The following is a 24,594-nucleotide window of genomic DNA, read 5'->3' on the forward strand; positions in this document are numbered from 1 at the left end:
CACCTGCCCTTACATGCAGATACCCATATGCAGACGTACACACCTACACATAATTAAAAATAATAAAAATAAGGCCAAGTATAGTGCCACATGACTTCAACCTCAGCATTAAAGAGGCAGAGGCAGGCAGATCTTTATGAGTTCAAAGCCATCCTGGTCTGCATAGTGAGTTCCAGGCCACCAGCACTACCATGAGACCCTGTTTCAAAATAATAATAGTAATGATAAATCTTTTTAAAAGAGAAAAGTATTTAGTAGAATAAATGGGCTATAAATGTGAAGGTAAAAGATGGCAAAGATGATGTTCCCATAAGAAATAGTTTATTTAAAGACCTTATTTTCAGAAGTGATAAGCAAAATGCTTTCACTAGTTCCCAACTTTTTCTATCTGTCTTGTCTTTATTGAGGCTTTCCAAGAGTTATTTAAGATAGCTGCATTAGTTATTTTTCTCATTGCTGTGACAAAATGCCCAACTGAAACAGTTTCAGGGAGCAGTGGTTTATTTTGGCTTACAGCTGTTGAGGGGCTTACATTTCATTAGGGTGGGGAAGGCACAGCAGGAGCAGCTATCACAATGCATCCACAATCATGAAGCAAACAATGAACACAGATTGAACTGGGTTACAAGACCTCCAGGCCCATCCCGAGTGAACTGCCTTCTCCATCAATGCTCTACCTCCTGAAAACAACTTTCCTCAACAGTGCTGCCAATTGGGGACCAAGTTTTCAAACACATCTGCCTAAAGGGGACAGGTCACACTCAGACTACGGCAGTAGATATTAAAGAATGTATAGGTGTGCCAGGTTTGGTCTTCAAGATAATTCATGAGGAATTCTTACTGAACATGAATAAAGATGTATCTTAAATATGAATGACCAGGGAGCTTTATAACCTTTATTTCAAGCCTCTCATAAATTGCTAAATTAATAGATTTCAGATGCTTCTATGTTTCATTTCTAAAATTATTCTATTCCTTGAAAAAGTAGTGAGTTTCTTCTAGACCCCGGGAAGTAACAGTCTTTTCCCTCCAAAAGCTTACATTTAAATAGGAAGACAGATGCGCCAGTGAAATGGACTTGTGACTAAGAACATAGCGAGGTGATGTTAATGTTGTTATAGGGATAGCCTCATTTCAAAGGGTTTAAACAGTTGTTTATTCTGGAGCCAAATCTGAGTGATCTTGGCCTGCGAACACGGATTTGGGTTGCCCCAAATACTGTGTTTTAACATGAAAAATGGGTACATGAAGTTTTCATAGTTACAAAACAAAGTAATAAATCAAGGCCCTTTTCAGATACATTAGTGGGTCGCTGAGAAACAGGGACATCTCTGCTGCAGGCCTCAGATATTGCCAGCTGATGACATTCTTAGCTTTTGGGTTGGTGAGTAGTCACGTGATAGTCGCAAGGACATTAAGGCAGGTGCAGAGATGGCCCATACATAGCCATTAAAGCAGCTGGATAGCCTGAGATAAGTTGGCTCTGTATCTACAACATTACAACTTTCCATAATCGTGAAGTTGTAATTAGTCAATATCAACCTTGTAGAATCTTTAACATAGCTGTGGCTGTTTGTCCTGAAATTGAATTCATACATGCTGAAAGAAATGCCTTAAAAAATTTCAGTTTTCGAACGGGTTACTGGCAGGGAAACCAGATTGTCAGAACAATTCATCAGTATTTCATCCCTTTTCCATCGGGAAAGATTCTATCGCCTGGATCATACCCCCCAGTCTAGATGTTTACATCTGGTGGAGCACGACATTCCTGCAACTATGCGCATGGAAAAATGTACTTCAAAAATACTTATTTTAAAAGGACTCTTGCCCCTGTCCTGTTTACTTAAGTTGACCGTTAGCACAAAAGTGGGCTAGTGACCTCCCCTAGGCCATGTCACAGCCGGCCGGCACAAGTGACAATGTGTACCCATGGGTGAGAGGGCACTGAACACATCTTGAAGTCTCCGGTGAGGCACGCTCTGCAACGCATCGGGGTCTGAGGCTGGGTGCAGCTCCTCGGAACCTCTGAGGTTTAGGCGCTGGACGCTCCACACCCAAATTCCCGCCCAGCGCTGCCCGCAACTTTCATTGCTCCAGGAAACCATGCCCAGCCTGCTCCGACAGCACGCGAAGCCCCTCGCGGCCCCGACCCCGGAGCGCCGAACGCTCGCAGAGCCCCTGGAGGCCCCCGCCCCAGTCCTGGCTGCACGCGGAGCCCCTCGAGGAACCGCCGCTCTGACCGCGTACGGAGCTTCTCCAAGTCCCCGCACAGATTCTGACAGCACACGATCCCCTCAGGAAACCGCCGTCCGATCCCCGCAGCGCCGTTCGCTCGCTCAGTTCCCGGAGCGCCTCCTGAAACCACCTCCCAAGCTTCGCCTCCGCGCCCTTCCTTGACTGGCCGCTGAGCATCACCACGCTCCCTCTCCAGAGTCCCGCCCCACCCCCGGTCCTGCCCGGCCGTGTGGCCTCTCGAGGCTCCGCCCCCTGGGGTCTACCTCCGCTCGGTCCAGCCTTCCAGGGCCTCGAGGCCCCGCCTCCCGCTCAGCCCCGCCCTCCACGCTGACGAGCCCGGGAGCACCCTGAGGCTCCGCCTCCCGCTCAGCCCCGCTCCTCACGCCGAAGAGCCCGGGAGCATCTTGAGGCCCCGCCTCCAGAGCTCCGCCGGGCCCCGGGCTCTGACGGAGCACTAGGCGCTTGACAGACCTGCCCCGCCCCGCATCCCGCTAAGACGGCGGCGTGAGCACCTCGGGTCCCCTTAGGGCCCCGGGACTGGCTTCCGCGGGCGCCATGACGGCGGCCGTGTTCTTCGGTTGCGCCTTCATCGCCTTCGGGCCCGCGCTCGCTCTCTACATCTTTACCATCGCCACCGACCCATTGCGCGTCATCTTCCTCATCGCCGGGTGAGGCTGCGCCGAGTCCCTGACGCCGCGGGCTCCCTCCCCTAACCTGGGTCCCCAACCCCCCAGTAGCTCCAGGGACCACTGTGGGACCACTCAGGGCTGAGAGGAGGGGAGGCTCCTCTGCTCCTGAAAGGGTCTGGGGAGAGCAGGCCGGTGGTCTGAGCAGGCGCGCCCTGCGGGTCTTGGCTTCTGTGGGCCAAGTGTGGGAAGGTGGAGATATATTCGTGTATGGAGCCCAGTGAGTCGTTCTCACTTTCGGCCATTAAAATCACCTGGGGATCGGTTGCCCCGTTCTCCGACTCAGAATGCCTGTGAGGGCTTTGGGCTCAGAGTTTTCTTGTAGATCCCTGGCTAATGATTGGGGTGCAGCCAAGGGTGGAAGCAACACCCGAGAAAACGCAGCAACACCCAACTAGGCATGTCCTCCTCAAGAGCTTGGTAAATCTTGGTCTCTTTGCACCTGCTGAGAGTGTCTGGGACTTGGCATCGGGCCAGCTCATTAGCTAGGCCAGGGACTCCAGCCTACCTGAGTGTCATTTTGATTGTACTAAAGAGCGCTCCATTGCTATTGTCATTAAAAAACAATAGAGTCTGTTGAACCAAAGGCTTATAAAGCTTGCTGTCCTCATTAAAATCTGCGTGGTGAGGGGTTGGGGGACGACGGGTGGTATGGCGGTGGTGGTTTAAGAACCAGGCCTGGAAAACAACTAGACCAGAGCACAGGTTTTCAACATCTCAAGTTTACACACTGGAACGCTATAAATACAGGTTTAGGTATTCATTTTCTTTCAGAAAAGATACTTGTCTTTACAGATAAGTAGCCATTAAATGAGTATTTTGTAGTGAATTTTGAGGATATGAAAATTGCAAGAGTCACTGCTTGTATGTTGCTATGGGCACGTCAGAGGCAAAGCGTCACAGGAAAAAGCACCACCAACCAAGTTCTGCTTAGCCAGTCCTTGGCCGATGGTGTCTTAGTGTACACACAGCAGGGTCACTGTTATTGTTGAGCACATCTGACATTCCTCTTGGACTGTTTTTCTCACTAGGAGAAAAAAAGGACCATTGATTAGCAAATGCTGATCCTGAAAATCACTTCAGGATTTTTTCTACTTAAAAAAAAAAATCAAGATATTAGTTTCTTCTCAAGTAGATTTAAAGTCATTGTTTATCCTGTGCTTCTGTTAACTTGTGATTTTTTTTTCTTTTATATTCCAGTGCTTTCTTCTGGTTGGTATCTCTTCTGCTTTCATCCGTGTTTTGGTACCTAGTGAGAATCATTACTGACAACAGAGATGGACCAGTACAGAAATACCTGCTCATCTTTGGAGTGTTGCTCTCTGTCTGTATCCAAGAACTGTTCAGGCTTGCATATTATAGACTGTTAAAGTAAGTTAGATGCTTGTTTTATTTTCCCATTTAGACTTGAATTATGATTTGGTGATTGCAACATTTCTACCCTGAAAATATCAAGTATTTAAACTTATGACCCAGCTTGTCTGCCTACCTTCCTGACCTCCTTTGGCTTTCCCTCCTTTTTCTCCTTCTTCCTAAAAGTGTTTCTTGAGAGTTTTCTCAATGCCATACACTTGTAGAAACTGGGGGTACGAAGGTAGTTTAGAGACAGAAGCTGTGGTGGTGCTCATCTTTATCCTAGCACTCGGGAGGCAGAGGCAGAGGCAGAGGCAGGTGGATCTCTGTGAGTTTGAGGCCAGCTTGGTCTACAGAGTGAGTTCCAGGACACCCAGAGTATAGTGAGACCTGTCTCAAAAAACCAGAGGGGGATGAGAGGAGGAGGAGAGAGAGAAGAATAGAGGAAGGAGTCTGGCATCTTGGAGTTTATAATGGAAGGAAACTGGCAAAAAATCAATGAACAAGAAGATACGTTGTTTTAGAAAATGAGAAGTACCTTGAAGAAAAATAACCCAGAGAAATAATTACTGAAACAATAAAGAGCCTTCCCATTTGTACTTCATCTTTCCCTAAAGTCATTCTTATGGAGATTATGCCTTCCATTATTTTGACTATCAGTGGGAAACAGGGGCTCGTTTTAAAAATATTTCAGATCTTCAAATGAAAAATATATCTTGTTTACTTACTTATTTGTTTTCTGAGACAGAGTTTCTCTGTGTAACCTTGGATATCTTAGAACTCCCTCCGTAGATCAGGCTGTCTTTGAGCTCAAGAGATCCACTTGCCTCTGCCTCCCAAGTACTGGGACTAAAGGCATGCACCACCATGCCCAGCTCCCCTCCCTTTTTGTAAGTGCTAGCTGTAAGTTCTCTTTTGGGGACTAGGATATGGTTATCTGTTAGACCCATGAGGACCTCACATGAAAGCATTAATTTGAGAAACAGCTTGAACTTGGAGCCTATGTTCTTTCAGAAAGTCATGAGATTAGTTTTGCTTATGTAGTAAGGCTCAATGGAATGATAGATGTGCTGTTCTGTTTTCATTTCTGCTAGTGAGAGGCTCCATAGAGTTCATAGATGAAACCTAAATGAGCCTTATCGACAACACCTTGAATAGGCTTTTGGTCATTTGATTTCCTAATATATTTCCTAATATTATTATTCTGGATTAAAAAAAACACTTTGCTTTTGGCAGTAGATATTAGGTTTCCTTTTTATAATCAAACAACTGAAGTTACAAATTGAAACCAGGAAGCCATTTCTTAGAAGCAAAAACCATAGCTTTGGGGTGCCTGGCAAGATGATAGATAGTTCAGTGGGTAAAGGTGATTGCTACCAAGCCTGATGACCTGAGTTCAATTCCTGGTGCCCAAATAAATGTGGAAAAAAATAAAGGATTCCCTCAAGTTGTTTTCTGACCTTCACATGTGTATCGAGACATTTATGTGCTCACCAGTGTGCACATGGAGAAAATAAATAATAAGTAAGCGAAAAGGCTTAAAATAAAAATTGCTAGTCTCTGGGAAAAAGTTAAGGAATATTAAGTAAATATTGAAAGTAATGTTAAGGACTGGGAATGTAGCTTAGTTGGGAGAGTCCACACTAGAATCAGAATCTGGTGGATTTGATCCCCAGTATTACTTTTTAAAATGACAGAAAGAAAAATAGAAAGAGAGGGAAAAAGTAACATTTCAAGCTGAGCATGGTGGCCATGTGCCAGAAGTCCCAGCTGTTCAGAAGAGAAAACCTTAGGCCCAGAACTTTCAAAGAAACAAAGAGTAACACTTAAGTTTTTGTAAGAAGGACATCTAATTGTGTTGAATGTTTGTGGTATGCAGAAATTAGTTACTACCATCCTAAGATTTAATTTATTGTTGTTTTTATTTTAAAGTACTGGAGATAGAGTGCAGGATCATTCACACGGGAGGCAAACAGTTCATACCCCTTAACCCTAAATCTACAATCTAAATTTTAACTGTATATTATTATTTGAGATAATCAAATGGTTCTACTTTTGGCCTGTGCCACTGAAATTTCAGCCACATGATTGTCCTAGGGTCCCTGTCAAGGCTCAGCACAGCTCAGTTCTTTACATGAATCTCCAAAGGCATGGCTGTAGCTTCTAAGTCTTTCCCTACTTTGGCAAAGGACATGCCCCCTTTTGTCAGTGCCTGCTTTTAACCACATGGTTGTGCCGCAGTGTTATCCAAGCAGTCCCTGGACCAGATGTTTTCTAAGTAACTCAGCCTTACAGTGTACCAAGTTTTCAACCAGCATTGACACTGGCCTTTGCACTTCTACATGATGGTTTTAATTTTTGAAAAAGCTTAATTTCTAATACGGTGTTACAGTTTAGGACATGGGTTTAGAAACCTCTTATTTCAAGACCCAACTTCACCAGTGCCAAAATCTGGATGTGAAGAAGAAATCCTGGCATTTCAAAGCAGGCTATCAAACTAGGAAGTTGAGAGAAGCCTCTTTGGCTTCCTAGGGTATCCTTTGACTTTCTAGAGCTCTGCTTGTTCTTCCTAAAGGATGTTTGGCAAATTTGCAAACAGGTGATCAGAAAAACATGCATTAGTAGATGCCTTTGTTTGCGTTGCAGAGTTCATATTTAATAAGCTTTTGGTATATTCTACAAAACTTCCTGTCAGGCCTGGTGAGTAATTCTAGTACTTGTGAGATGGAGGTAAGAGATCACGCATTCAAGGGCACCTTCAGGTACTTCCAAGTTTAGGCTAACCTAGGTAACATGAGATACCATCTCAAAAACAAAAACAAAACAATCCCCAAACAAATCAAACCAAACTTCTCAAATTCCTGGAGAATTGACCAGTGTTGGATGTTGCATAGCTTTGTTGAAGCAAGTTTGAGAATTTTGACAATTTCTGTAGAACCAGTCTCTCTGTAGAACCAGTCTCGTATGCTATGCTGCATTCAAATATAGGGATTTGGGTTTAGTCAAATTTTGCTTACATAGCCCAAAATAAGTTTTGAGCCTTTTAGCTTAAAGGACTACCTTCATCAGAGTTCTGAGCCTTTTAGCTTAAAGGACTACCTCAATCAGAGTTTTCCTACCCGCATTTGCTTCCAAAATTAAAATGTTGAGCATTTCCACCCATTTTCTAAACCTTTGCAATCAAATAAGTTTATTTCATGAGTCAGGAATAGTTACTTCATTGTGAATGAATTAATGAATGAATATTAATAATGGGAACTATTAGTGCTACAACATTTCCTGTCATGAACTCTGTAACACAAAATGAGGAAGTTTATCAAACTTTTAAATTAATATATTCAAGACATATGAGTGTTGTGGTTTTGCTTGGTTGGTTGGTTGGTTGGTGAATGAATTGTAACTTTCAGCCACAAGTGGTGGCTCTTTCCACACAAATGTTAAAACTAAAGTTACCGTGGCCTAAAAAATGACTGTTTATTACCTAAAACAAATGTTTTCATAACTCTTTGTTGCCTAAAAGTGTTGTGCAATGCCTAAAATATATAGAATTTTTTTTCTTGGCTTGAAATTTTTGTAACCTAATTCATTTTTATTCTAATAAAAATACATATTTAGTGAGTTTAGAGAAATCTTACATTTACAGAAAAGAAAAAACCCCTGCCATGGATTTGTTTGTCCCTCCCTCACTGAACTATACCTTTCACCCCACTACAGTTTTTTTTAAAGAAGTGTTACTGTCTTTTACATTTTCTAAAATGGTGTTTTAGGGGCTACAGCTGTAACTCAGTTGCAGAGTTGTTGCCTATCAATCAGAAAGCTCTGGGCTCCCTCCCCAGGACCTAGTAAAATGGGCTTGGTGGAACACACCTGTAATCCTAGCTCTGCAATGATACGGAAGCTAGCCAGTTGCATGATACCATCTCAGAAACCAACCAACCAAACAAACAAACAAAAACAAAACCCTCAAATATCTTAAATACATAAATTTAGAAGTTGGGTAAACTTCCTCATACTCTGTTCCAGAGTTTGTAAGAGGAAATGTTGTGACACTGACAGTTTCCTGCTAACATTAGGAAGTGAGAAAGCACAAAACGCAGTGAGTTTTCATGTTTCTGATGAACAGGATAGTGACTGATGTGCTGGGTGGGATATCTTCTCTGGTTATTGACGTCTAGATTCTGTTACATTTGTTACTAGATTCCAAGAACAAAAATGAAAAGTTCTAATTCTTTACAATATTAATTTTGTGAAACTATTGATAAATCATGTTTTTTCCTTCTTACTTATTTAAGACAGCATCTCACTATGTAACCTGACTGGCCTGGAATTGGCTCTTAACCCAGGCTGGCCTTGAACTCAAAGAGATCCAACTACCTACCTCCCAAGTGCTAGGATTAAAGGGGTGCTCCATTATGAAGGGTTCTGCATAGAAATGCACCATTTGAGGTTTTTTTTTTTATCATTTTGTTTTTGTCTCTATTTTAGTCTGAACTTCTGACCTTGCTGGGATTTCAGACATGGGACACCATGCCTAGAAAGTTAATATATTCCTTATCGCAGTACCACAGTGTGGCCAATAGAGAAAAACAGCTTATGCAAAACAGAAATCCTCCCAAATTTATTGGTTAAATTACACTGGTACATATGCTGATACAGATTATTACTACTGTATAAATCATAAGGTTTAACTATCATTTAAAAGAATTCCTCTGAAAAGTGGGCTTCTTTTATTAAGAAAAACTGTACAATTTAGTTGGTTGCTGTTCCAGAGACAGTCACATTAACTATCTGGGTCACATTTTCCCTACCAAACAGTGCTTCCAGTGGACTAGACTGAAATAGCAAATGGTTCCTTTTGAGTCTAGAAAAGTAGAGCACACTTCACTATGCGTATAGCTATTTTGGTTGAATTCTATCTTATCAGAACAATGATTAATAAATCAGTGACATTTGTATTTACAGAGGTCCTATTTTTATATCACGAGCAGACCAACAGTAATAACTCTCTGTTCCTTGATGTTCTAACATTTATTTTAGGTTGGCCTTTGGAGTAGCGTATCACTGTATAACTCAGATTGGCCTTGAACATGCGGTAGTTCTACTCCCTCAGCCTCCTACGTGCTGAGACTGCAGACGTGAGCCACCCCACCTGGCTTCCCTGAAGCTTAAGTTAACGCAGCAGCTGGGAGATGAGTATGCTCTGGTTAACTTGTGTCTTCTCAGAGTTCATCTCACCTCCTTTTGTCTCAGCACTGGCTGACAGGTCATTCCAAAATACTGATTCTTCTGTTACTATAAAGTAGATGCACTTTATAGGAAGTATAATATGAATATCCTTTCAGCTTTTAAATGATTGCAGAGCTTCTGGGCAACAGAGACAGTAGTATAATGAACCACAGCAACCCCAGTGTCTGCATGGTGAGGTGGGGAACAGAGGCTGATTTTTGGTACATTTGTGATCTGGCTGTAACAGAAGTGTAGATGTAATTAATCACTCTGGATTGATTTCTTACTGAGAAGTATTTTTCTTTTCATTTAAGTATTTATATCCTTTTGTAAAGGCAGCATTTTGTCATATAATAGTATATTTATAAAAATAGCAGACTGCCTTTTCTGCTGAATCCTATGGGAATATGAATCAAATATGTAAAATATTTTAGAATCAGAAGACTGTATGATTAAGTACCAACCTGAGAATTTGGCTCCTCAGTATATCATCTTCTTTAATAAATTGCTGTGGGGAGTAGTGGGAAAAGTTGGGGGGCAGGCTGCAAGTGTTGCTCGGTGATAGATCTTATTCATAGTATGTGTGAGGTATGGGTTTAGTTACCATACCAAAAGGAAAACAAGGCTGCTGGAAGGGTGAGAATGATTTTGGTTCTTTGGAGTGGAAGGTAGAAGGGAGATTGGGAGAATAGAGCCACAGTGGAAAATACAGCAGAATGCCGATAAGTTGGAGATAAAGATATAAAAGATTGAGAAAAAGAAAATTCAGAGTGGTAGGTCCTTCAGGATAATGAGATAAGTATTTATTGACCTCAGAAATTAAAACATTGCTATTATTCCCAGTGAACTTAGTCTATACTGGCTTATGACAAATAGTTTTAATTTCTCCTTTTGTGGAGACATCAGCTAAATGAAGTTGGTGGAAATCTCATTTAATTTCAGTTTTTGAAATGTGCTGGGTTTGACTTAAGTGAATTGTGGGCTTAGGATGTAGCCTGGTCAGAAGCCTCACTAATATCTGGTTTTGAAGGGTCCTGTACCCTGCTTAATATACTACTTTTTAAAAAATAAAAATTTAAAATTTAAAAATGTGTTTTTATTTTAGAAAAGCCAATGAGGGTTTGAAAAGCTTAAACCCTGAGGAGACAGCGCCCTCAATGCGACTGTTGGCCTATGGTAAGTTAGATCCTGTGGTGTCATGAAGAAAAATAATAGAAGTGCTGGAGAGATGGCTCAGCTGTTAAGAGCACCTACTGCTCTTGCAGAGGATTTGAATTCAGTTCTCAGAACCACATGGTGCCTGACAACCACCTGTAACTCTAGCTCTAAGGGGCCCAACATTCGCTCACCATGCACACGCGCACTGGATGTAGGTCTCTACGTGGAGTTAGCTCAGTCTGGCCCAGGAATCCCACCTCACAGTCAGTCATCCCCTCACAGTTTGGCTACAATAAACCAAAGCTGGACCTTTGATACCTTACTCCCTCTTCCTCTCTAGTTTCTCTGTCTCTTTGTTCATTTATCTACTCCATCCTGCTCTGCACTTCCTTTACTCCTCTCTTCTCTTAGCGATTCCAGAGCTGGCATGAGCAGGTGTTTTTGTTGGTCGGTTTGTTTTCCTTTTGCCTTCTACCTTCCACACCAAAGAACCCAAATCATTCTCACCCTCCAGCAGTGCTTTTCTGTTTTGGTGTAGTAACCAAGCCCAGGCCTTACATGTGCTAAGAAAGAGACCCATTTCCCTGCAGTGAAATGTATTATCCCCTAGTCCTTGCAAATTAAATGTGAACCAAACTCATAACAGGAAAAGGGTTTAACGATGTTTTTCTTCCTCTTTAGTTTCTGGCTTGGGCTTTGGAATCATGAGTGGAGTGTTTTCCTTTGTGAACACCCTGTCTAACTCCTTGGGGCCAGGCACAGTAGGCATTCATGGTGATTCTCCTCAGTTCTTCCTGAATTCAGGTATGTGTCAGCTGTGCATGTCCAGGGTTCTGCTCTAAAGGACATTCCTCATTGCAGCCCATCAGCTTTGAAATTCAGGTGAACAGGGATTTATGTCCAGCCATTTAAAGGCAGTGTATTCTTAGGTACTGCAAGTGAGGGTCCCGGGGGTGGGGTTGATTGGAGTGCTTTAAAACAATACAGGAATTTACCTTGCATAAGAGGGATATATTTATTTTTATAGTCGAGGCATTAGCAGCTATGAAATATATTCTCTTTGTTTTGGGATTTTATATTTATCTTCAACATAAGCCTGTAAGCCCTTGCTTTTTCTTCTTTCCAGTGCTAGGTACTCAAAACAAAAACCCTAGCCCTAAATTCTAATGGTGGATTAATCTACAACTCAGTGAATTTTACAGATAGGCAGTGTGATTTGGTCTTTAAATTCAGAGTGAAAAGTAGACAAATTAATCTTTTTATGCAAAGATGCAGTAAAAAGACCAACTCTTTACACATTTCTTTTTATTCACCAGTTACAAGTTATGATAACAAGTTTGTTTTATAGTCAGAATATTATTAAACTTCACTTTGTTTAAAAATAGAAGAGAAATATGTTGAACTTATAGTTGTCTAGACCCACAGTTATGTCATTGAAATAAGGAACTCGCATACTAATTTTTTTCAATTAAATCAATGTTCATGCCCTGACCAAAATGTATTAGGGAGCTTACCATCTTCTAGGGGACTATGACCAAAAGGATAAACAGAGTTTCAGTAGCTTTACTAGAATAAAGAGTCAGAGAGAGAGATGGCCGACTTAAAAAGCTGCAGTAGTTTAGAGACATCACCTATCATCACGCCCCTGAACCTGGTGACAGCCCTCCCTGGTCCCCGTTTCCTTGTTAAGTTAAACCTTAGCCTCTCCCACAGGCTTTAATGCTGCCACCCTCTGGGCAGCTGGCAAGCCAGTCTTCCCTGTCAGGAAGGTCTCTGACTTTCTGAGGCCACAGCACACAGTCCAGACCCTTAACCCTGGCTGTGAGTAAAAGAAAGGGTTAATAGCCGTGATTTTATTAGAGCTGCCTCCAACGTAGACCACCTCCATAAACATTCCTGAACTTGGGCATTCCTGGCAGGGATTTCAATGATCATCATGCTAGATTTTAAAGAAAGAATCAAAAGACGTTTTAATGGCTAAAGTCTGTTACTGCTTCAGTTTTGTGAGTTTTCTAAATACTATTAAAGAGGCTATTTTCTTTCCACCTGCCTGTATTTCTGATTTTTGTCCTCTAGGTGGTGCTAACTCCATTCAGCATTCCAGGCTGATTTAAAGGCCAGCTTAAAATTAGTCCCTTAGAAAGTGGATTTGTTCCTAAAATGGTAATTAGAATAAGAATATGGGATTGTTAATTAGCATCTCTATCTCCGTCAATTGTGTTAATAACACACATACTGTATGATACCTGTATATACATGAATCTTTATGTTACACAGGCATAGTTTATGAAATGTACCTGTTAGTCCTTTGTTATCTATGGTTGTAGAACAGGCCAGCTATAAATTAGACTCATTGCCACTTCCCAGAAGTGCTTGGTAGGGAAGAAAGTATGGGATTGGGGTTCCAAGTACAAGTCATATCCTAGCTCATTAACTTAATTTTGGGGGACAAGTCCTTTCGATTATTTAACTCTGCACTCTATGAATTATTTTAAAGATTTCTCCATGCTCTCTGCCCATGATAGGAATAAAAGCAAATACAAAATATAATATAAACGTTACAGAAAGGAAGGCCGGCATTGACTCATATGGAAACAGTGAAGTTCTTTGCCTTTTTCATGTGTTCCCCAGCTGTGAATGACTGATGTGACTACTGTTTAATGCCTCTCTCTAGTTGTGTTCTAAACTATATAAGCAAGAGCTATGGCAACTTGTTCATGGCCATCCTCAGAGCCTCGTGGAGTTCTTTGTTACTACATGGTGCTTAGAAATATTTACTGAGAATTGAAGCTAGTCACAGCTTATGGAGGAAGGGCCGTTTGAATAGACATTTATTTAAAGATGAATGATACCAGGAAGGGGCTGCAGGGAAGGATGTTCCCAGCAGAAGCTAGAGACCTCCTCTCTATAGGCCTCCATTTCCAGTTCTTTCCAATTTTTTTTTTCAATTAAATGAATGTTCATGCCCTGGCCAAAATGCATTAGGGAGCTTACCATCTTCTAAGGGACTGTGAGCGAAAGGTAAATAGAGTTTCAGTAGCTTTACTAGAATAAAGAGTCAGAAAGAGAGATGGTCAATTTAAAAAGGTGCAGTGCTTTAGAGACATCACCTATCATCACTCCCCTACACCTGGTGACAGTCCTCCCTGGTCCCCGTTTCCTTGTTAGTTCAAAACTTTGCCTCTCAAGTGAATTGAATCCTTAGTGTGGCCTGCCAGGGCCTGATGTGTAGACACTGTTACAGAGATGTGACAGCTTACTCTCCTCTAGGCAAGCACTTATATGTTTGTCTGTTTTTCCAGACAGGGTTTCTCTGTGTAGGCTTGGCTGTCCTGAACTCACTTTGTAGGCTAGGCTGGCTTTGAACTCATAGAGATCAGCCTGCCTCTGCTGCCCTGAGCACTGGGATTAAAGGTGTGTGACACCATACCCAGCTCAGTTGTGTCTTTTAATATTGTTAGTGAGTCTCTTACTTCATGTGAATAATATGTATTTTCTTTTTAAAAAAATATTTTTTCTTTTTTCCTTTTAATTAATTTATTTTTTATTACAGTTTATTCACTTTGTATTCCAGCTATAGCCCCCTCCCTCATCTCCTCCCATGCCCCTCCCCAAATCTACTGATAGAGAAGGTCCTTCTCCCCTTCCCTCTGACCCTAGCCTATCAGGTCTCATCAGGACTGGCTGCATTGTCTTCCTCTGTGGCCTGGTAAGGCTGCTCCCCCTCAGGAGGAGGAGATCAAATGTATTTTCACAGCCTGTTTGTTCTCACTCAGCACCATGTTCTTTAGATTACTCTTGCTGTGGGTCATATATAGTAGTTCAGTGTGTGAGTACATTGTAATCTACTGCTCCGATGTGGTAAGGGTGAGGATTCTTTGTTATCGCAGCAGTGCTGGTCCAAATCCTTGTGCACATTTATGAGAATACCTCCTTGGCAGGCTTCTGAAACTCAACCATGCATGGGACTCAGGAAGGCTGTTTAAAGCAGCTTTGCTGGGCTCCTGCCCCTTTGCTTCTGATTCACGGGTGGAATGGGTACCAGTAAGTCACATTGACAACAAGTCCTTGGATAAGTGATTTTTTTTTCAATATCATAACAGTTATGAAAGAGGAAAGCCATCTGTAAAAATTACATTCAAAATATTTAGCTCATTTGTATTTGGCAACCTTGAAGAAAATACTATCTATCCTATCTAGGTGAGTCTAAAGCTTTGTATCTAAATCACTCTCTGTCATATTTTGTGTTTATCTACTTAAAAAACAACTTCCTAGACCTTAAAACATTTTCTTAAGTCCTAAACAATTTAAGCCCAACTAAAACTATAACTTATGTAGTCTTAAACCCCATCAGAGACTTGAGAAGGAATAAAATCATTACTTAACTAGGAAGTACAGGCAAGCAGCTTAGAAAGTTTATGTCTTGTCAGTTGGCTAGTGGTCTGTTGATCTGAGAACTAACTGGTATGGAGTACAGATAGAGTATATACTGTAGCTTGAACTTTTTGATGGACTGAAATAGATACAACTATTCTCCTTTGCTATGCCAGGCTATTTTTCCTTCAAGCAGTGTAGAACAAAACTCGAGACTGGGATTTTTTCTGTATGGCCGGTTAAAGCTCATGTTCTCTTTATTATATGGCAGGAAAAAGAAAATCTATATGCCCCTTTTCATGTTAAAGTGTGCAGAATATATGGGACTTGCCTGATTTAAAGAAAAAAATGTTATTTCAGAACACAGGACGCATACACAGGCAGTATTCCAGAGACATGGAGGTGCCGATTTATTGCCAGTTGCTTAAAACGAATTTAAGATAATTTTAATGACTTTTGATGGGTTTTTTATTTCATTCTCTAAAAAATTTTCTGAAGATAAATTTCCCCTTCAGTGTGGAAACTTGTTTAGACAGAGGATGTTGTACTCAATGGAGAAAATTCTTTTTAAGTAGGGCCACAGGCTAATTGAAATTAAGCTGTGTAGATTTTGTACTAATCTCATTGCAAACCTCAGGGAAACTCCTTGAAAGCCAAGTTGGCTTTTTGTCTAACAGGTTCATATTCTAGAGGAATAGCTGCTACAAAGGCTGGGCTCCCTTCCAGACAGATATGCGTCTTCAAAAGTTAACGTGGAGTTCTTCTCAAAGACATCTCTGTGCTCTGGAGGTCAAAGTCTATAGCAGCAGCTAGGGCCCTCAGAGCTGCTGCATGGCAGTGGGGCTTGGCTGGCTCTGGTGTATGTTGTCTGTAGACTGCCACTCACTGCTGACTTGTCTTTCAGCTTTCATGACGCTGGTCATCATCATGCTGCACGTGTTCTGGGGCATTGTGTTTTTTGATGGCTGTGAGAAGAGTAAGTGGCACATCCCCCTCACAGTTCTCCTGACCCACCTGCTGGTGTCCACCCAGGTGAGTTCTGTCACTGTGTTATCGGAGCTTGCAGAGCTCAAGTGCAGATGAGGGTGGATTCCACTCCAGAGAGAGTACACACTCATGGGGAAGTGAGGGCAATTTAGGAAAGCTCTGTTACAGCAGGTCATGCAGGTTTTAGCAGAGTGACAGTCACTGTGAATTTGGGAGTTTTCCCATGGCTGTCCTTTAAGTGGACATATGGTCAAGCCTAAAAGAATTGGCATCATTCTTGTGTTATAAAGTGTATCTGCAGCAATCTTCTTCATTACAAATTCCTTAAGATACAAATTTGAGTACATTTAAATCATCACATGAAAATTAGCTTAACTTGACTGGTTAATCACTTCCATTTTGTTTTTGTTGTTGTTCTGGCTGTTGTGAAGCTTTCTTGACTGTGTGCATAGAACTTTCCCATACTGTGAAGTCAGTTGGTGTGAATATTTTTAGTGCTTGATAGAAATTGCTAAAACAGGCTTTGTAAGATGGTGACCCTTTCCATGTTCTGACCAGTAGCAGAAATGCTGGCTCCACTCCGCGCTGACATTATAGCAGTGCCAGTCCGCAAAGTAAAGTTTCAAACACTTGTCAGATTTATTTTTAAAGCAGTATGTAATGACTTTGATCTGACTGGTAATTTGTCATTCAAATACATGACAGTTATCAAAGTGATCTTGCCATGGCCCTGTCTAGATCCTTTGTACATTTTATGTACAATATTAAAACAGTTTCCTTATGCCAGGGAGATGGTAAAAGTGATCCATATTTTGAGATAGGATTTCACTATGTATGGGGCATATGAGAGGAAGAAGAAGAACCAAGGATATGTTCAAGGATTTTGGCCTGAACAACTGAAAAGATGAGTTGTCATCAACTGATATTGAGGGCTGGAGAAGGATGGTCAGTAGTTCTATCTGGGGCCCATTACTTTGGAGGTGCTCTGTTAAACATCCAAGACGAGAGGTCAGGTAAAAGTTGGATAAAAAAAAGGGGGGGGGATAACTTTGGGGGAGGAGTTTGGTTGAGGAAAGATAATCCAAAGAGCTGTGGGTAAACAGAGAAGATGCTCAAGCATGGGGTCCATGGTCTCCATCATTGAGATTGGGCTAAAAAGGAGCCAGCCAAGAAGCACAAGGAGTAACTGAAAAGTAGGGAATTGGGAAATTCCAGAGATCTGGGTGTCCTGGGAGCCAAGCTCACCCAGGAGTAGACATGGGCTTTAGAAGCTTTTGGAATAAAACCTAGAATCTTTGTTTGATGTAAGGTTTATTAAATTGGGCCTTTGAAGCTTACCTCCAGCTGCTCTCCACAATTAATGTCATGCACCCCAGACACAGCATGCACATTTTGGTCCTGCCGTGTTCCATGCAGGATTTGTCTTTCCTATAACTTGGGAATGCTTTCACTGTTTGTGATACCTGCTCAGAAATCTGCAGACTGAGCACTACCATTGAACCTTACTCACTGCTCTCTTGTTCTTCACTAGAATTATTTTATGTGTTTTTTATGTCTCAACTAGTTTGATAATGAAAAGTGAGCTATTTTTCTTGTCAATAAACAAGTCTTTTACACATAAGGGTTGACTAGTAAACATTGATTAAAAACTAAATGGTTGCCGGGCAGTGGTGGTACATGCCTTTAATCCCAGCATTTGGGAGGCAGAGGCGGACAGATCTTTGTGAGTTTGAGGACAGCCTGGCCCATAGAGAGAGTTCCAGGACAGCCAGTGCTGCACAGAGAAGCCTGTCTCCAAAAAAAAAAAAAAAAAAAAGAAGAAGACAAAACACAAAACACCAAAATGGTTAACAATGAGTTTTTTCAATGTCAGATTTCCCAGAGTCAACAACAGTTTTACTAAAACAATACACACATGTTCGTCTTGCTGAATTTTCACAGGAACATACTTAGCACTGGCACGTAGATGAAAATCAGACCATTACAACTCTCCCCGGGAGCGGCCTGTGCTCAGTCACTGTCTGCTCTGTGGATCCTGCCTTGGGCTATTTCAGATCAATGGGTCTATATGGTGTTTGCTTGCGCATCTCTGCTCATTTTAGTCAACAATGTGTTTGTAACATTCCTCATTAAATGTATAGCATTCCACCATGTATAAACCATAATATGTATTCTACAACATAAGAGCATTTAGAGTATTTCCATGTTTTGTCTATATGTCTGTGTATTTTTATATTTGAGACTATCTCATCTTGTTTTCCCAGCTGGCCCCAAGCCCACTGCACTCCTCCTGCTTCAGCCTCCTGGTGCTATGGTAACAGGTGTGAGTCCCATGTCCTGGCCCTTTCTGATTTTAGTTTTGTGTGTGAGGTACATGTGAGGTACATGAGGTACATGCTGTTGTGTGTTCAGGTTGAGGCCAGAGGAGGATGTTGAGATGCCTTTCTCTGTGGCTCTCCACTTCATGTTTTAGACAAGGTCTCTCACTGAACCTGGACTCCACATTTTGGTTAGACAGGCTGAGCAGCAAGCCCCTGCCTGGCATCTACCTGTCTCTGCATACCCAACACTGGGGTTAGAGGTCCATGATCCTGCACACAGCACTCTTCTTTTCTTTCCTTCTCTTTTCTTTTCTTGAGACAGAGTCTCACTATGAAGCCCTTGCTGGCCTTGAATTAAAAGAGATTCACCTGTTTCTGCCTCCTGAGTGCTAGGATTAAAAGCATTTTCCCCCTTCCACACTCGGGCACATCTTATACACACCTTACCAGCTATACACACCTTCTTATGGGAGTTCTGGGGATCTGAATGCAGGTTATAAACAAGCTCTTGAAGCACCAAGCTTTCTCTTCAGCTCTCTAGTTCCTGACTACTGTGGTGATTATAACTATGCATTCTGCTACACATCAGCAAACAAATGTGGACACTTTTTCTTTAGATACATACCTAGAAATGGACTGGCTAAGGTCAAAGGAGTGCATCATCAGCTGGTCATATCACTCGATTTTGTAGCATGGTTGGATTGACATAAACTATAGCCATTTATTTATGAACTTCTGTTCTACGTCTGTGCCAATACTTGGTATGACTCTGCCTTGTCTTGCTGGGAATATGGTGGAAGCACACTGAACTTTTGTGTCCTGATAGTAACGTAAACATGTCTTCATGTGGCTGGTAGGCACTTGCATTCTTTCTTTTTTATGTCCCTGTTCAAATATTTTGCCTACCTCCTACTGTTGTTGTTGTTTTTTTTTTTTTTTTACAGTAAACTTTTTTTTATTTTTTATTAATTACAGTTTATTCACTTTGTATCCCCCCATAAGCCCCTCCCTCCTCCCCTCCCAGCCCCTTCTTCTCGCTTGCCCCTCCTAAGTCTACTGATAGGGGAGGTCCTCCTCTCCTTCCTTCTGATCTTAGTCTATCAGATCCCATCAGGAATGGCTGCATTGTCATCTTCTGTGGCCTGGTAGGGCTGTTCTCCCTTCAGGGGGAGGTGATCAAAGAACAGGCCAATCAGATTATGTCAGAGGCAGTCCCTCTTCCCATTACTATGGAACCCACTTGGATACTACGCTGTCATGGACTACATCTGTGTAGGGGTTCTAGGTTATCTCCATGCATGTTCCTTGGTTGGAATATGAGTCCCTGGGGAGACCCCTGTGTTCAAATTTTCTGGTTCTGTTGCTCTCCTTGTGGGGTTCCTGTCCTCTCCAGATCTTACTATTTCCCACTTTTTACTTACTTCCATGCACTTTGCCCATCAGTTGGCCTTAAGTCTCAGTGTCTGCTTTGATAGTCTGTAGGCCAGAGCCTTTCAGAGGCCCTCTGTGTCCTAGGTTGTTTCCTGTTTTCTTCTTCTTCTGATGTCTATCCTCTTTGCCTTTTGGGATGGGGATTGAGCGTTTTAGTCAGGGTCCACTCTCTTGATTAGTTTTAGATGCCTACTGTTGTTTTAATGTTTCAGTTCTTTATACTTCCTACAAGAGAATATTTTGTCAGGTATATGCTGTTGCAAACAGCTTCTGTTCATTGTCTTATCTTTCTTTTCTCTTTCTTTCTTTTTTTATTTTATATTCTCATTTTATAGCCCAGTCTGGACTAGAATTCACTCTGAAGCTCTAGCTAGCCTCAAGTCTGTGGCTATCCTGCCTCAGGCACCTAGACTTAGTATTATAGACAGGAGCAGTATAATGTTTCAAAGGTCTTATGTGTGTAATTCTGGGGCTCAAGTTAAGGGTTCCCTGCATGCACTCAGGCAAGCTTCCCGTGAAGTACATTCTCAGGCCCAGTTTTCCATTTTATGTTGTCTCATTTTGTTGGTTTTTAGCTACTTCATTTTTGTGTTCTGACAAATAACCTAGCTAAATTTCAGGTTTTAGGATTTATTTTTCTCATTTGTATTCTCACTTCCTGTAACAAAGATTTTACAATCTTTTGTAATTTTGCTTATAAGAGAAAATGGCTCTAAAAGAAATAAACCGAAGAAAATTCAAAGGACATCATCATTTTGCAATATGAATTAAAATTTAATTGGCTTCAATGTAGGATTAACCTGGAAAAGTTTCCATAATATTCCAATATCCTACCATTCCCAAAGTATGGCTCTTGAGGAAAGCATTCTTTCTGAGTGAGATGCTACCTGCAAAACGAACCCATTTCCTCGACCAGAGCTAATAGTTCAACTTTGGTGCCTTAGTCAGAGGCGTGTCCCAGTTGGGTGAAGATAAAGTGGAATGTGCTTGTTGTAAAGGTGTGTGGTTACAAATTGACCCAGTCAAATCTTTTCTTTTGTTAGGACCTGACCTTAGCCCTGCCAACAGATGCAATATCTGGCTCCCAGGCTAAGGCTGCTCTGCTCAGGTGGTGGCCCTGACCTGAGTACTTACCTCCTTTGGTTGTGGACTGTCATCTAGGACTGGTCTTTTCATCTTCTCCCCTCAGGCACATCTTACAAAACTTATTGGTCTGACCTTCACCCTTTCTACAACTTTTTCTCTTCTATCACAGTAACACACACCTCAAAAATTATCTCCACAAATTTTATCTCTACTGTAGTTCTTTTAAAACTTATTACATGTATGTATATGTTTGTATTGGTTTATATGTGTGTGTGTGTTTGTGTGTGCACACGCCCATGCGAGTCAGAGAACAATTTGCAGAAGTTTGTTCCTTCCTTTCACCGTGTCTGTCTCGGATGTGGAACTCACACCACTGACCCTTAATCTTGCATTGTCTTTTCCTGTCTCTGTAGCAGCTCCTTAGATACACACCGCCATGGAATGGCATTAATTCCATATGGAGGCTGTGCTAATGCTTTTCCTTGCCTTGTCCTGTCCTCTGAGTATTATTCTCAGACATCCAAGTGCTTATTTGACTTCTGCCTTTGAAATCTCGTGGCCTGTTACTCTTAACCATGATCTCTTTGGATATGATTTGTGTCCACCATTGCAAGCTTGTTCCTGCCCCTTCCTGCCAGTGCTCTTTAAACACTTTGCATACTTAACGCTTCATCTACCATGAAGCCAGAAATACAAGAATCAGCCTTGGCATCTCTTTCACATTCAGTGCATCAGTAAGCCCTGTGAACTGATCCTGTCCACTCTCCATCTGCACCACTACCTCCCTAAATCACTATCCTACCTCCTTCTCACCAGTGCAATCTCCTCGTAACTCATTTCCCGATTAACCCAGTCCCTTTAATCCATTTTATACACTTTAAAAATCAAAACCAATTATTTATTATCCCAATCTAAACCCTCTAGATGGCCTGTAATTGCACAGAGAAAAACATTTACATTGCTTAGCCACAGGCTAAATTTTCATCTGTACCCAGCTCTGCCCTAACCTTCGCTCCTTCTGTGGCCAGGCTGCACAGGGTTAGTTCATTCCCCTTCCTATCAGGGCCTCCATCACCCCTTCAGTCGATCACTAGTTCTCATCCTAGCATTTGTTACAACTAACTATTCTGCCTTAGCATCAATCACTACTTGAAATTGATTTATTTCTTCATTATCTATGTTACTTACTAGTATATAAGTTCCATCAGGGTGGAGACTTGTCTTCAGTAATGTCAGTCACAGCACCTGTTGGCACTCTGTTGCCATGCTTTGCTGCTGGGGGGTGAGCCCAGGGCTTCATGCATAATAAACAAGTGCTCTACCACTGAGCTATATTGCTGTTAGTATTTTATAATGAGTAAACCTTTGGAATCCATAGAAATTTCACAGCCAAAAACCTAACTCCATTTCCTCATGTTCCTTTGCATACTAACAGTTCATATTAAAATAATCTGGATGTACCTGACTTACTAACAAATTCTTAGGCCAACTTAATTAACACAGAAATGGATATAAACCAGGGCCAGGTGCTCCATGTGTTTTCTGTTCAGTATCCCATTAGGTTCTGGCTGAGAGCTGTCTTCTGGACTGTCATTTGAGTCAAGCAAAGTGCAAGTTCACAGACCACAGTCTGTTGAGTAGATTGTTCTCTGTGCTCTCCTGACACAGAGATGACATTCATCTCATGTTTGTGAGACAGTCCAGCTGTTGAAAGCATTGTGTATTTTCTTCTGACTCTGTTTTAGCATACTGTGCTTTTGCCCAGGCTGATTTATTTTTCCTTTGCAGACCCTCCTAAGTCCTCATTATGGACTAAACCTGGTATCAGCATATATAATCATGGTGCTCATGGGCATCTGGGCATTTTTTGCTGCTGGAGGCAGCTGCCGAAGCCTGAAATTCTGCCTGCTCTGCCAAGACAAGGACTTTCTTCTTTATAACCAACGCTCCAGATAATCCCTGCAGTCAGCACCTCCAAACAGCAACCTGTGTCTTTAGAGGAAGCACAACTGTGCCCTTTTCTAAAAAGCCCCTTTTCTCCTGGAACTTAGAAAGCAGCTGAACGGTCTAGCCTGGAACTGTCTGTGTGCTTTCATGCAGCAACCCCTGGAAAAGCTGCGGTGTGGCCTGTGGCCTGCGGCCTGGCTGCACGTTTGAGCTGAAGAAACAAAGACTGATGCTTCTGGGCTTCCCCTCCAGATTTGATTATCACGGATGCTCAGGACAGTGGAGAATCATTGGGGTCCAGTGGGAAGTTCCTAAGAACACCCAAAGGGAGTGAGGTTCGGTATTTAACTGTCCTGAGGCAGCTTCTGCTGAGCAAGTAAATCTGAATGTGGTAACCGGGGTAGCTCTTGTGTTTTTATGTACGGGTGTAACAGAAGACTAACAGGCTGTTCTGTGTGTGATGGCTTTGATGTCCTTCAGCAGCACCATGGGCTGTGCCTTTAAATGCAATAACCTGCACTGACATTATTACGTAGCCCAGGTAAGGTCTCTATAGAACTGTATTTTCCTCAAGGGCTCCCCCGCCCCCAATTTTGAACTTTTCTTCCTCAGGCATTAAATTATTTATTTGAATAAAAATCCAGCTCTTTAGGATTGATTATATACTAACTTCCTTGGGAGAATGTAAAATTTTGCCAAGTCTGTGAGCCTTCTCAGTTTAAAGCTGCTATATGTGCTGTCTGAAGCTGGGCTGGTGGAGGTAAAGCTCACCATTTTTATCTCTGAGAAGTGAGGCGGGGGGATGAATGTTGTATCTTTGGCAGAGCTTCTCTGGACCTTGTGAGAGTATAGCTAAAATACAAAGTAGTGTGATGCTGACACCTTTCATTTGCTTCTGCGACACTAAGCAGCGCCATCACCCAAAGGTATAGGGAAAGATTGGAGGTAGACATTAAGCTGCCAGATTTGAAGCTGGATGTCACTTTTCATCTTCAGCAAGTTTATCTGAGTTTCAGTTGCAGTGAAACAGCATTCCCTGTATAAAAATACCCAAGGGCTTTGCTCTCCTTCCAACAAGCCCTCTGATTTTCTTTGTAAGAGGAGATGCTACAGAACTGTGAGTGTGCTGTGGAAACAGTTCCCAGCCCAAGTCTTCGGGGGAGCTTCGAGTGTAAAGTAGAAATGATCTCTTCACAAAAGGGATACCTCTGTGGACCTAATATGCACCATCTGAAAGAACCAGGAGCGGCAGGAAGAGGGTTTGGCAGTGACACAGAAGCTGACCATGACAGCACAGAGGTGACAAGAATGGTGGAGTTTGAAATGAAGATGCAGCCACTGTTTTGAGTTAACAAGAATCTTACCCATGAACTAAACCTTAGTTGGTGAGCCCGCACCATACTTAAGTATTCGAGTGTCTCAAGTGTAGAAACACACGAGTAGTAAAGCTTCTAGCAAGACTACAAAGTACCTGAGAAACCTCTGTAGTTATCCCCTTAAAGGCTACTTCACCTCTAAGTGACATCAGTACCTTTGCTGGAGTTTGTGGCTGTGCAGCTTTATGTAAGATTTTCACTGGACTAGAAAAGACAAAAGAACAGAAGCTACACAGTGAACATCACGGTGCAGAGCTGAGAGCGAGAGGATACCCACAGATCTGCATGTGTTTCTACATGGGCATGGCGTTTTCCTTTGTTAAAAAAAAACCATAGTTACTTATTGATGCTGTCTTACAAGCCTTGTATATAGATATTTTGATAACATGTTTATCTGAGGAATGGAGAACCTGA

The 24,594-nt window shown here is 42.0% G+C and overlaps 1 protein-coding gene across 2 annotated transcripts in view; it reads left to right on the forward strand.

Moving 5' to 3' along the window:
- Window positions 1-2,594: 2,594 nt before the first annotated feature.
- The window catches only part of Aph1b (aph-1 homolog B, gamma-secretase subunit), a 58,387-nt gene continuing 36,387 nt past the window's right edge, over window positions 2,595-24,594 (forward strand). Inside the window, exons 1-6 of one of the 2 annotated variants that reach the window (XM_021638338.2) lie at window positions 2,601-2,903; window positions 4,122-4,292; window positions 10,606-10,676; window positions 11,340-11,462; window positions 15,937-16,064; window positions 22,646-23,443. In XM_021638338.2, the coding sequence (XP_021494013.1) occupies window positions 2,791-2,903; window positions 4,122-4,292; window positions 10,606-10,676; window positions 11,340-11,462; window positions 15,937-16,064; window positions 22,646-22,813 (774 nt within the window). In that variant the 5' untranslated portion in view covers window positions 2,601-2,790 and the 3' untranslated portion in view covers window positions 22,814-23,443. Of the gene's footprint in view, window positions 2,904-4,121; window positions 4,293-10,605; window positions 10,677-11,339; window positions 11,463-15,936; window positions 16,065-22,645; window positions 23,444-24,594 lie in introns of those variants that run through there. The other variant, XM_060384849.1, reaches the window with a different exon arrangement.

This window comes from Meriones unguiculatus, chromosome 6 (assembly GCF_030254825.1).
Source record: "Meriones unguiculatus strain TT.TT164.6M chromosome 6, Bangor_MerUng_6.1, whole genome shotgun sequence".
NCBI lineage: Eukaryota > Metazoa > Chordata > Mammalia > Rodentia > Muridae > Meriones > Meriones unguiculatus.